The 13,696-nt window shown below is 39.9% G+C and overlaps 2 protein-coding genes across 4 annotated transcripts; both read left to right on the plus strand.

Annotated features, from left to right (window-relative positions):
• On the plus strand, nt 1-7,271 carry LOC146466163 (uncharacterized). 3 transcript variants are annotated; one of them, XR_014868115.1, is made up of 3 exons: nt 1-306; nt 4,367-6,809; nt 6,864-7,271. XR_014868115.1 is itself a non-coding variant. In XM_085127720.1 (2 exons), exon 2 carries the CDS (start codon nt 4,424-4,426, stop codon nt 6,470-6,472), a length of 2,049 nt encoding a protein of 682 aa, XP_084983846.1. In that variant the 5' UTR covers nt 1-306; nt 4,367-4,423; the 3' UTR covers nt 6,473-7,271. The 3 variants fall into 3 exon arrangements, 1 of the variants encoding a protein (XP_084983846.1); XR_014868114.1 differs by having other exon boundaries at nt 4,367-6,558; nt 6,723-7,271; XM_085127720.1 differs by having other exon boundaries at nt 4,367-7,271.
• Nucleotides 7,272-10,041: 2,770 nt separating this feature from the next.
• Nucleotides 10,042-12,884, plus strand: LOC146466164 (uncharacterized). Its single transcript, XM_085127719.1, has one exon. It carries the CDS (start codon nt 10,433-10,435, stop codon nt 12,293-12,295), a length of 1,863 nt encoding a protein of 620 aa, XP_084983845.1. The 5' UTR covers nt 10,042-10,432; the 3' UTR covers nt 12,296-12,884.
• The last annotated feature ends 812 nt before the right edge of the window (nt 12,885-13,696 follow it).

Below are 13,696 nucleotides of genomic sequence, written 5' to 3' on the forward strand. Positions count from 1 at the left end.
AATTGGTTTCTGAGACTCTCGTTAACCTCTGAGTTTCCAGTCACCTTTCATGATGGTTTTTTTGGCTTAAATGCAACAGTACGGGACAAGAACCACTAGAGTTGCGTGACAGCATTTATATTAATTAAAATCAGCGGCAGGAGAGGCTGCTAAGTAAAATGATCAGTGTGCGTTCGAATGGGGCCTGTTAAATGGACCGTTCTGTGTTCTGGTTCAAATTTTACTGCGTAAAATCGGTAACCAAGCATCATGAGCACGCCAGTCCTTTCACACAACGTTTTTTCCCATGGAAACGTTAAATATAAGGTAAGTTCTATGCAATATTTATGCGATTATTACATGTACATGTATTGCGATATCTGTTTATAATATCAATTCTGTGTTATGACTGGTTATGATCGACATAAGTCTTAAGGTTATTAATAATATAAAAGTTTCCTTTAAGGTATTAATTAAAGCTAATTTAAACACAGTACCATGAAACCTTCATAATTACTCTCGGTCTTTAAGGCCACGAAAATGGTGACCTTTTACAACTCGGCTGAATGATATTTTCAATTAAGTTTACATTAGGAGAGGTTATCAGTGTCTTTTTCAGTTCATGTTAGTTACTCTGCTAAGGCTTGTGCAACTTATACCAGAATCACTTTGATCTGTGTATACCTGCCAACTTTTTCTGAGTCAAATGCGTGAGATTTTTGTCTTGTCATGATCGGGATTTCCGAAAACGTCCGAGCCACTTCCGAGGATTTCCGACGATTTTCCGAAGACTTACGAATGTTACCGAAAATGTCCGAAGATATTCCCACGACCTTCGAACACGTTAATACAGCCGTAAATACAATTCCAACGGATTGTAGACATTTGAAAGCTTTTGCGATTGTTATAAAGGGCAAAGAAATGATACATAACAAATGTAAAATGAAATGAAGTTTGTTTTAAGAACAGCTAGTCTGGATTTGTCAGTCATGCGTGAGAAATTGTCCTCGATGCGTGAGATCAATGTGTTTAGTCCGCAGGCGTGAGACTCACGCATAATGCGTGAGAGTTGGCAGGTATATATGTGGTTCCCATAGGTGGCAGAACTGGTGGGTTTTAATTTTAAGGGGCTCAGCCCCTGTCCCCACACTTTGCAAACTCAGCTGAGTCACAAAAACCCTGCTGGGTGAGATTGAGTCTTTTTTTACCATGCCTGTGATCTTACTGTGCTACATCATACTCCAATTAAAAAAGAAAACTAAATAACCTTTATTTACCCTTGGCAGTGTTTATAGCACAAGTGCTAGTAGGGCTGTGCATTAAACTTCACAAAGAAATAATTTTAAGTTGAACATAACATGGTCAACATGGTTAAAAATCTTAACTGGCAGGAGGCAGAACAGCTGGCTATTTATAAGCGCAGCCAAGGAGTTGAACTTGGGGCTGCTGAGAAACAAACTCCAGCTAGCATTCAGAGCAGGACTTGAACCCAGGACTTCTGGATTTCAAGTGCGGCGCCCCAACCACTAGGTCTCCCTCAAAAGACATCTTAAAACATATATGAGAAATGCAATGAAGCAAGAATTGCTTAACCAGCTGTATACTTGTTTAAGTACCAGACACTGGCTGCCAGGCTGCATTTTATGTAGGTTGCGCCAAAGATCTTTGGCATGGGTTTCCAAATCGCTTGGCGTACTGGCGAGCGATCATGGTCTTTTGGATAAAGTGGTTTAAGACCGAGGTAATGCGCAGCTTTAGATTACCTCGTAGGTGTTGGTGAGATGAAAAATTACCAGGCATTTGAAAACTTCCACCATTCAAACCACACCCATTCCCAAAAAAATAAAACAAAATATGAGCAGAAGAAAAACTATCAAGAGAAAGTGGTAAGGAAGCCTTAGGAGAAACCATAGGGCTTATAGAACAAGGCTTCCTCATTGCAGTGCTGCTACATATTATGTTTCAAGACTGTGAGACGGTTGATATAATAACATTTGAGATGATCACAAAACAAATAGATGGAAAATGATCAATAAACATTTGAGAAAAAAAAAAGAAAGAAAAAGTTGAAAGGTTGCTTCCCCCAGCATCTATGACACCATCTTAGCTCCCTCGGGTCCATTGATTTAGTAGTTGTTATAGATGTATTTTCCTGGCATAGGCGCTTTGCTGGCCGCTTGATGTGGAACTTCAAAACTCCCAGCATATCTTTGCATGGGACGTTTTGGCTGGCATAATTGACCCATATGTGATCGCCTAGCTATTCAAGTGCAAACCAGTAAATGGACAATTTGCCTTTAATGCCAATGGTGGTTTCAGAAAATATCCATACTTCCCCCATGGATGGTGATTGGAAATTCAGAACCTCAAACATGGTAAACTGAGTGAGCTCTTTCTTGTGATGGGCTCCAATTTCTGATTATAAATGAAATTTTAGAACTCATCCCCAGTCTTCATTTGAACTCAGGAAGTCCTGGACAATTTATCCTTTCGCTCACAAAACCAAACTTGGAGTCAGTAGTACCTGTGATTCTGACTGTTTAGTCTTAGATTTGGAAGGAAAAGGAAAATTTTCCTTTGTCTCCCTTGAGCTACAGAAAATTGTTTAAGTGGAAGGTTGAACAGACAAGTGAACAAACTGAGTGTTTCCACTGTTGTTTGGGCATTTTCAATTTCCATTTGACAACCCACAAAAAATGTATTGGTCCGATCATTGTCTCCCCCAAACTGTGGAAATGCAGCTTCCAGCCTATTGATCAGTAGTCCTTGTTCTTTAAGGGTTATAATTGTTTTTGTTTTTTTTTTAATGTGGTTGATGAGCAAATATATTTAATGTTCAAGATTTGGCTCACTTTTTGAGGTGGAGTATATGAGCCCAGCTTTGAAAATGACAGGAATTCTTCTTTTACAATAATTAATTGAACCTTCTGTAACTGACCACTTAAAATGTGAAGCATAGGTGGCCGCGAAAGGCATGTGGTCACTAATGAGAGGGTGAGGCCACAAGGGTTCTAATTGTTGAGTCATCAGCCAGCTATGGCAGCTTTATTGTTAGTATAAAATTATCACCTGGGGGGGGGGGGGGGCAGGGGGAGTGTAGAAAGTTTTATACAGGGAGGCTCATCCCTGAGGTCCAAACCCTTTCCCCTTTACATACCATTTTTGACAGGAAAGCTAACACTTTCATATACCTTCCATAGGAAATGGTACCCCTTTCACATACTTACAGTTGAAACACTATCTTTTTTTGTTGGGTCTGATTGAGATATTTTTAAAGGCCCTTAGAATACCTAAACAACAGTTTTCCGTACCTTTTTATTTACCTCCAGCCTGAGAAAGGTACCCCTCTCAGGCAAGCTTCCCTGTATGGTCCATTATAGGGAGTACCCCACCCCTACCTCTCTTGTATCATTGTTTTATTAGTAAAAATCATTTTAAAATTTCCAAGTCATGACTCTCCTGAGCCAGTAGGTAATGACCCAAAAACAGCAATTTACCTTATGTATGAGACATGTTTCACAAAACAGTCAACTGTAACCTCTCTAAAATGGACATCAACTTGGCACAGCTTGTAGTGTCCTTACCAGATTATTGTGAAATAGTATTTTTTTAGTATACTAATAATTATCAAAATAAAATACTATACATAATATTTCTTCGCATTAAAACTAGGGGATGTGTTAGTACACCAACACACCATGATAAAAACACAATGTTGTACATGTACAAAATAATCTTTCAATTTTTGGTTGCTGCAAAAAGAGGCTGATGGATAGTTTATTAAAAACTGCATCGCAGCCAGACCAAAGGCTTTTTCAGAGATGCCTTGAAGTTTTAACTTTGTTCTTGTTGGTGAAGTTTTCTCCTGGAATGTGGATGTTGGTTGAAAACCGTACTATGAGAAAGTTTGTTGAGGGGGGGGGGGGGGGGGTGGTACGGGGATGGGTGAAGGGGAAGGGAGAGAGTGTAGTTTGTGAAATCCCTAAACAATAATAAAGAAATTGTAGACCCAGCAGCGGGCGGGGTAAGGTATGAATGAGGTCAAGTTGTCAAACCTCAAAAAACCTCTGTTAGCCCAAAAAATGCCCAACGGCCAAAAACATGACACCCAAACAGCCAGCAGAGAATTACCTGCTGCTGTCACTAATTAAACTGAAAACCACTCCCCTCTCCTTCCCCACCCTAGGACCGTACAACCATGAGATGTCTTCCATGGCACAGTTATTACGATATAAGATATTTCTCTATAGGTTGATGGAAACTGATTTTCGATGATCGATTTTTACCGTCTCGTTACGTTCCTGCATGTGTAGCAGTATAATCGACGGTATTGTTTGCCATGAGTAAATCTCAGAAGATGTTTAATTGTCCCTTTCTCTTTTAACAGAGCTGATAGCAAGAATTATGTGAACTTGGTCACACATCTGACAACGTCTAAATAATAATGCTTCGCCGCATTGTGGTCGAGAATTATATTTTATTTGAAGGCCGACAAGAACTGGACTTTGATGGAGCCCATGATGGTAGCTTTCATACTCTTGTCGGGGAGAATGCCAGTGGCAAGAGTAGTTTTGTAGCGTTAATTAAAGCATCAAGTAATTTTGTTGATGAGGGTGAAGAGAATTTTGAAGTGATAGGAGATGACGCAGCTAGTGCCAAGGTTGTTTGTGAGTTTGGCTTTCAAGACGGACAAGAATTGTTGCACTACTTTGAAAGGTCGCCTTCGAACTCCACTCACTCACTTCTCATCACCATCCCCTGGGTTTCAGGATTGTTTTCATGGTTTTCTGATGACATCCTGAAATTTCCGCTTCAGCTTGCCAAGTTAATCCGAGGGACATTTGGTTCCGTTACAACCATTCTCCGTGTATTCGCTGGAAAAAGAAGCTTTCGTTCTAGTGATCCATCCCAATGTCAATTCCTTTACGTTGTCTCTGAAGAGGTTGTATTGGTGGTCATCAAAAACAACAGCGAGCTCACAGTGGCCCTTCACGACCCGCTACCAGCAGGTGTTGACGTCATAGACTGGTGCCCAGATGAGGCGTTCCTTCGCACAGTAAGGATAGATGATGCTGTAGACACAGATAAAGGTTTTTTACCAAACAAACTCACACACCCTGATAAGTCGGATACGCTGAAGTATCGGGACGTCAAAAACTTAATCATGCTCAATCTGCTAAGAAGCTTACCTCGAGAGTGTATTGGCGAATCTCTTGCTTTGTTTCATGAGATAATGGGAGACCACAGTATTGCTTTTGAAGTTGATCTTGATGGCACCGGCCCAGTACGAATTCTGAACACTGTCACCAACCGAGCCGTTCAACGAGTGTCAGAGGGAACCTTTTCTGCCTTCGTCATAGCTGCTTTGGTCGTCCAACCGTTCAGCCGTACGATCATTTTTGACGAAGTTGCTCGAGGGATGCATCCATCACAAACTCGTCGTGTAAGAACAATTCTTATGCGAGAGTCAAAAAACAGAAGAAAGTGCATCGTATCTACAACACATTCCCCGGAAATGGTAGAAGTTGAAAGAATCACCCTGATTTGGAGGTTTCAAGTCCTATCATCTGGCTACTGCCAAATAAGACGTGTCAGGTCACATTACAGCGTCAGAGATCTTCACTTCATTGGAGGAGCAGAAGTCAGGGAGATATTCTTTGCCCGTTACATTATTTGGGTTGAGGGAGATAGCGACAAGAGATTTGTTGGGGCCTTGTTAAGGTTATTTGATGAAGGAAACCTTGACCTTCTGAATACCCTGTTAGAATCTGGTGAGGCTACAAAGACGAACAGACTGCCAGTTTGGTCAACGGGCTCTGCAGACTTGTCAGTAGAAAACCTCTTACAAGATCCGGAGTATCAAAGAATGTTCTACCCCAGAGAGGTGTTATCGAAAATTCAAGAAGCTGTTCGCGGTTGCACAGTGCTGTCAATCAGCGGCAAGAAAAATGTTCATAAAGCTACATCCATTTGTCACGACCTCGGCATTCCTCACGCTGTGGTATGTGACTTGGACGCTATCATTCCAAATTCCAAGGAGAATTCCGTGCAATCTCAGTTCGATAGCTGCAGAGGGGTGTGGAAGACTGCGGCCATTCCTCACGCAAAGACAAAGCTTGTGGATGAAGACCAGTGCCCCGCTTCCAGATGTGTCCAAGAAGCCGCTCCTGGTTTGATACCTAAGTTGCGTGCGTGCAGAACAGTAGCACAAGTCATGAAATTTTATGAAGAAACACAGCGTATTTTCACTTGGCGTGTTGACGGTGGTGAACTGGAAGACGCCATTCGATTGACCAAATCTCAGTTTGGAAAGAAATGTTGGCCAGACCTGTCGTTTGAGGACATTAAGGAACTTGTTGTTTGTTTGTTGCACCCGCGTAAGTTTCAAGAACGGAACCCAACAGACAAGGATGCCAATAAAAGGCCAAATCCGGAACTTCTAAGATGTATTTTCTTTCTCGTTAAGTTCTTTACAGAAAGCATACAAAACTAGAACATTTTGAATTATGGCGACGGCGGTTGCTTTGCGGTACAACTACGTAAACACAAGCTGCCAGGATTGTATCAAATTTTAGATTGGTCTTCCACCAAAAATTAAAGAACTAGCCTGAAGTAATTTATTCATGGCGCACGTCAGGAGGCCAGAGGTCCACCTCCTAACGAAATTGGACTCAAAGTAAAGCGGGTGTTTGTTACGCAAACCGTAATATTTTTTTAGCAATTTCTCCAAAGTACACTGTAAGAACTTGAAAACATTGGCCAATCTTTTCAAGTTTCAATCCACTTCAATCCTGGCCATCCGTAACCAAACATAATTAATACTAGTTTCTGTTTACTAGTAGAGATATTGTTAACAAGACTGACCCATAATATTAACGATTCAGTCTATACAAATATGTTTTTGGCCGTTCAAAGTAACCTCACAAATAGGTGACGCTGTCCCCTTAAGGTCAGGTAAATGGGCGTTTTCAGCGCGAACATTTTACGTCCATAATTCGAAGATCTGTGGGCATGCTTATCGGGTCGAGATTATTGCTATTATATCGATGGTCGGACCGACCGAAGGATACTATCATTACTGAATTGAATAACATTCGCCGGGACAATGTTTTCAACTCTTCGTGTCCTTCGCATACAATGGTAGCCCATCCCTTTCAACAAGTGAAATTTCACGATTACAATATTTTTTCTGCCGGGTTGTTTTTATTTATTTAGTTGATTTTCATGTATAGCTAATTCATTTGTGCTGTATTTTCTGCATGATAGAGTGATAAAATGACGCAAAAAACCTTACCGTTTACTGTTTGCTTTGCTCATTACTAATTTTCGGTTTATAAACTGCACTTCTCTCCATTTGAGTTTCTCAAAAAAGTGGCATGGTTTTTAACACAAAGCAAAAAATACGCAGTTCATGTGCTGTTGTCTTTTAATTCGACCCCGCAACACCTAAAGGCTCAAGTTTTTGCCTGATTGGTTTTCAACAAGCGCCTTTTACATTAAATCAAACAAACTTTCAATGCATTTCACTTTATTGCACGACAAAACCACACGCCGCTATAAAAATGTAATAACTCCAACTTATATTTTTAAAAATAATAAATATATTCTTATTGCAGTTCCATATTTAATATTTCATACTTGTCATCTTCTCTTTCTTACTGATTTCAATGTTCCACCAACAAAACCTGCTCATCGCGCAGTTCTTTGTGTAGCTCTTCAGTGTTTAAACAAGTGTTTCTTGTCAGGTTTAGACCCATATGACTTCCCTTTTCGATCCAATCTAATACTTAAGGCTAATATGTCTGTCACAGTTTGAGTATTGATCGATGATGGCTACGTAGACTTGGTCTTCTTTGACATATTCCATTCTCCTTGGAATGATGCAGCCAGCTCTGACTCGCCGTGCTGCCTCCTAAAACCCACAATACGGCCATGACATTTTGTTGGAGGCGAATCCTTTTTACCCTTGTCCAATGCTTGAATATTTTGAAAGATTACTTTCAAGGACGCTTGCATTTCTTTTTCAAAGTTCATGTCTTGAGACGAATAAAATTTATAATTTTGTAGTTCTTTGTTTTTCCGTTGTGCAGCTAAAGGTTTCTAAAGACGATTGGAGTTAATGGTGATATATAACAAATAACTGACATTACGAGAATTTCATTTGGCCAATAGAATGCTCCAAAAATTGATTGCGCATGGCTGCGTTTGAGATCATTACAAACCGCAACAATATTAACCTTCCTCGACTAAATACGAACTTGTTCAGGGCGGATGGTTGAAAACAAAAGAGAAAACAAAAGCGTTAAGAACCGAAAGGGAAATGAAACATTAATTGTGTAATATCAGCATAAAAGGAAATCGACAGGTTTGGCCCGAATGGTTAACACTTCTAGAGTGCTTTTGTCATTGTACGAAAATTATTAAATTTAGGTGAAATAGACAGTACTGTAACTACAGAATGTCGACCTCTTACGATCTGTGTATGCGGGTCATTTTTCCGCGTTCAGTTTTTCAGAGATGCCTTGAAGTTTAAACTTTAATATAGAGCACGGCCGGTGAAGTTTTATTCTGGAATGGGGATGTTGGTTGAAAACCGTACTGTGAGAGAGTTTGTTGGGTGGTGCTGGCGTTTGTGAAGGGGGAGAAAACACTGAACAATAATTAAGAAATTGTACACCCAGCAGCGGGCGGGGTAAGGTACGAATGAGGTCAAGTTGTCAAACCTCAAAAAAGTTCTGTTGGGCTAAAAAATGTCCGACGGCCCAAAACGCGACACCCAAACAGCCAGTAGAGAATAACAAACAACAACAACTTTATTTAATATACTTATATCTTTTACAGGAATACACAGCCCGCATAAAACAGAGCTAATCGAGGCGGGCTGTGTAACTTAATAATTATAACAAACATGAATAAAATAAGAAGCAATTAGTAAATATAAATATGAGTAAGTAGCTAAGTACACGCATTCGTTCTTATAAGCACTTACATAAGTGAAAACTAAATAACTAGAATATTCATAATTATACATACACATGTATATGCATATATAATAAGAGGGGAAAACAAGAACAAGAAGAAAAGCGAATATAAAGTTTAATTAACAATAGTTAGTGATTTTAAAGATTAAAGACGAGACGTGAACATAATCATCCTCATCATCAAGCACCGCAAGTAGAAATTAATGAATTTTGTACAGTGGAACCTCTCCTTACGGACACCTCTTACATATAAAGCCTACTTCTTCTCTAAAAAGGAATAATGCATAATACTATTGTTAACAAAACTGAACCATAGTTTTTACTATTCTGTGTATACAAATATGTTTTTGGCCGTTCAAATTAACCTCACAAATAGGTGACACTGTCCCCTTGAGGTCAGGTAAATGGGAGTTTTCAGTGCGAACATTTTACGTCCATAATACGAAGATCTGTGGGCATGCTTATCAGGTCGAGATTATTGCTGTTATATTGGTGGTCTGACCGATCGAAGGATGCTATCATTACTGAATTCAATAACATTCACCGGGACAATGTTTTCAACTCTCCGTTCCTCCGCATACCATGGTAGACCATCCCTTTCAATAAGTGAAAGGTCACGATTACGATATTGTTTTTGCTGGGTTATATTTGTTTATTTAGTTGATTTTCATGTATAGCTAGTTCAATTGTTCTGTATTTTCTGCATGATAGAGTAATAAAAAGGCGCACAAAACCTGACCATTTACTGTTTGCTTTGCTGATTACTAATTTTCGGTATATAAACTGCACTTCTCTTAATTTGATTTTCTTAAAAAAGTGGCATGGCTTTTGACACAAGCAAAAAATACGCAGTTCATTTGCGGTTGTCTTTTAATTCGACGCGTCAACTTAAGACTCAATTTTTGGCATGATTGGTTTTCAATAAGCGCCTTTTTCATAAAATCAAACGAACTTTCAATGTATTCCACTTTATTACATGACAAAACTACACGCTGCTTTAAAAAATGTAATAGTGCCAACTTACATTTTTAAAAACAATAAATATATTATTTAATTGCAGTTCCATATATTTAAGGTGGCTCAATAGGCCAGAAATCTTCAAAAATGTTACTTTTTTAAAAATTCTCTTGTAGGCATCTTTAGTCATTGTAGTATTGAGAAACAAGTGTTTTTTTCATTTCTCTTTCAATACAAATGTATTTTTGAGCTTTTTCTGAAGTTGGTTTGTGCAATTTGGATCGTTTCCATGGTAACTAGAGTTGTTTACGCGTTGTTTTTCGAGCAAAAGCCTGTCATATTTTGACCCAAATCCAGAGAAAGTTGCGTATGAGCGATTTGCATTAATTAGGGAGCCTGGTGAATAGTTAGATGACACTTCATTACACGTACATGAACAAATAATCGCATTCGAACGTGTATCGCCTCTCCAATCATTATTGTTGACAACTTTCCTTGTGAAACGTTTCGAGAAAATGCCTCCAAAGCAGAAATTTAGGAGCGGTAGGAAAAAGAAAAGAAGGTTCGCAGGTAACAGGTATACTGGGCAGAAAAATACGGTGGAAAACGAAGCTTCTGTTGAACGAGAATCGGCCGAAGAACTTGAGTCCGAGACCTATGAAACCACGTGCACGCGGCGCTTGAGTACAGATGCCGCAGAAATGAAGTATATTCCAGCTTCAGTGAGAAAACTGAATGAACTTTCAGGAGAATCAGACAGCGAGGAAGATTTAAAAGGAACGGAGGGCTTTCGTTTGGTTGACATATCCGTGCTCTCCTCAGTTTTTCAGTTATTTCGTTGCCCAGCTTGCAAATATGGCCGTATCGAGTTGGAAGAAGATGACAGTGCCAAAATGGGCTTCGCTTCCCTGCTTCTGTTGAAGTGCAGAAACCATAAGTGTAAATTCTCCGAGAGATTTTATACTTCGTCAAAAATTGAAGGAAGCCAAGCATTTGAGGTAAACCGGAGAATAGTTTTGGCTACAAGAAACATTGGTATTGGCCATCAAGCTCTTGTGAAGTTTACTGGTGTGATGAATATGCCCACGCCAATGAATGAAAACTCATACAGAGACCATGTTGCTGCTGTGAAGAGTGCTGCACAGGTAGTTTGTGAAAAAAGTATGAGAAATGCTGTGGAGGAGGTGAAGACCTTTTATGAACCAGCTGATGATGGAATTTTTGATATTGGAGTTTCAGGGGATGGGACTTGGAGGAAGAGAGGCTATTCATCCTCTTATGGAGTGGTTACTGCTCTGTCTACCATCACTGGTAAAGCCCTTGATGTGGAAGTCATGTCAAAGACCTGCAAAGAATGCACTGTGTGGAGGGGTAAGGAGGGTAGCCAAGAATTCCAGGACTGGTGGGAAGGACATCAGCATCTCTGTGAGGCTAATCACCTGGGTACATCAGGATCAATGGATGCCACTGGTCTATTAGCAATTTACCAACGCTCAGTGGAGGATTACTCAGTTCGATATACTGAATTTTTAGGAGATGGCGATAGCAAGGCCCACAAACTTATTGTAGAGGAAGCTGTGTATGCTGATAAGGAAGTCATCAAGCTGGAATGTGTTGGCCATGTACAAAAACGAATGGGCTCGCGCCTTCGCTCACTGAAAAAAAGGCTGGGTCAAACACGCCTTGATGATGGCAAATCAATTGGTGGTACTGGACGGCTTACCAAAAACACAATTGACAAGCTTCAAGTGTACTATGGGAGAGCCATCAGAAACAACACCCATGACATTCAACAGATGCAAAATGCCGTCATGGCTATTTGGCATCATTCACAGTCAACAGATGACAATCCTGACCATGACCTGTGCCCCCCTGGTGAGGATTCCTGGTGTGGCTACCAAAGGGATTTAGCCCTGGGAACCTCTGATTATGAGCATAGCCACAGTCTTCCCAGGGCTGTTGCTGATGCGATTTATCCCATCTTTGAAGATCTGAGTGATGAAAACCTCCTCACACGTTGTCTTCATGGAGGCACTCAAAATCAAAACGAGTCCATCAATGCACTCATCTGGCAACGGGCAACAAAGGAAACCCATTCAGGCTTGAACACAGTTCAACTGGCTGTTAATCTAGCAGTTTCACACTTCAATGATGGTGCAGGTTCTATCATTTTGGTCCTTCAGGAGTTAGGAATCAGCCCAGGAGTGCACTGTAAGAATGCCTGCCAAAAACTTGACCATGACAGACTACGCCACGCTCGCAGAAAGAGCACGGAGCATTCAAAGAAACGACGACGAGACATAAGAAACTGGAAGAAAGGCTATACTGACACTTTGGAGGCTCTTGAAGGGCCACACTATGAACCTGGAGCCTTTTGAGACTGACTTGTGACTTCTTAGCTTTTAACTTTAATTTTCTCAAATTCCGTATTTTAGATGAATTTGGGCACAGGAAGCACAATATCTCAAAAAGTATTTGGAGTAAGTCAATGAAATTTTCACAGAAGTTTAAGTATCAGCAGAGCTGTGCAATGAACTAAAATCACTTGGTTTGGAACAATCTGGCCTGATTTATTGATATTTTATCCGGAAGACATTGAGTGATTTTTTTTCACTTTCTTTGCGAGTTTGTAATTCGAAAGTGTTTGATGATGAATTGATGATTCTAGTTCATTGCACAGCTCTGGTCATCAGTCAAATGTGTGCCAAATTTCAACTGTCCACTATGAACCAGAGTGGAGATATTGTGTTTGCCAATATGCCATTTATTGGACTTGCGGAAATGGGTGTGGCTCTTTGAAGGGGTGTGGTTCATCTGGAATGTAAGGAATGTACCAACAACTTGATGGAAATAATTTCTTAAAGCCTTGTTAGTGTTTTGACTTAAATAAGAGGCCATGTGTGACAGGCAAAATGATTTCAAAATTGTTGTCAAAATTGCCATTTTTAGACTATCGAGCCACCTTAATATTTTACACTTGTCATCTTCTCTCATTCTTATTGATTTCAATGTTCCACAAACAAAACCTGCTCATCGCGTAGTTCTTTGTGTAGCTCTTCAGTGTTTAAACGAGTGTTTCTTGTCAGGTTTAGACCCATATGACTTCCCTTTTCGATCCATTCTAATACTTGAGGCTAATAAGTCTGTCATAGGTTGAGTATTGATCGATGATGGCTCTGTAGACTTTTTCTTCTTTGACATATTCCATTCTTCTTGGAAAGATGCAGCCAGCTCTGACTCGGTGAATTCAAGTTTGGATGCTGCCTCTTAAAACCCACAATACGACCATGAAATTTTGTTGGAGGCGAATCCTTTTTACCCTTGTCCAATGCTTGAATATTTTGAAAGATTACTTTCAAGGTCGCTTGCATTTCTTTTTCAAAGTTCATGTCTTGAGAAGAATAAAATTGATACTTTTTTTGGTTCTTTGTTTTTTCCGTTGTGCAGCTAAAGTTTTCTTAAGATCATTGGGGTTAATGATGATATGTAACAAATAATTCTCAGTAGCTGACATCACGAGAATTTCATTTGGCCAATAAAATGAGTTCATGTTTTTGCGTCATCTGTTAGCTCATTTTCCAAACTTGTATAATTGCTCCAAAAATTGATTGCGCATGGATGCGTTTGACGTCATTACAAACCGCAACAATATTAACCTTCTACGACTAAATACGAACTTGTTCAGGGCGGATGTTTGAAAACAAAAGAGAGAACAATAGCGTGAAGAACCGAACGGGAGATGAAACATCAATTGTGTAATATCAGCATAAAAGGAAATC

The sequence above is a fragment of the Pavona decussata genome, unplaced genomic scaffold (genome assembly GCF_977016875.1).
Source record: "Pavona decussata unplaced genomic scaffold, jaPavDecu1.1 SCAFFOLD_153, whole genome shotgun sequence".
In the NCBI taxonomy this organism is placed as follows: Eukaryota; Metazoa; Cnidaria; class Anthozoa; order Scleractinia; family Agariciidae; genus Pavona; species Pavona decussata.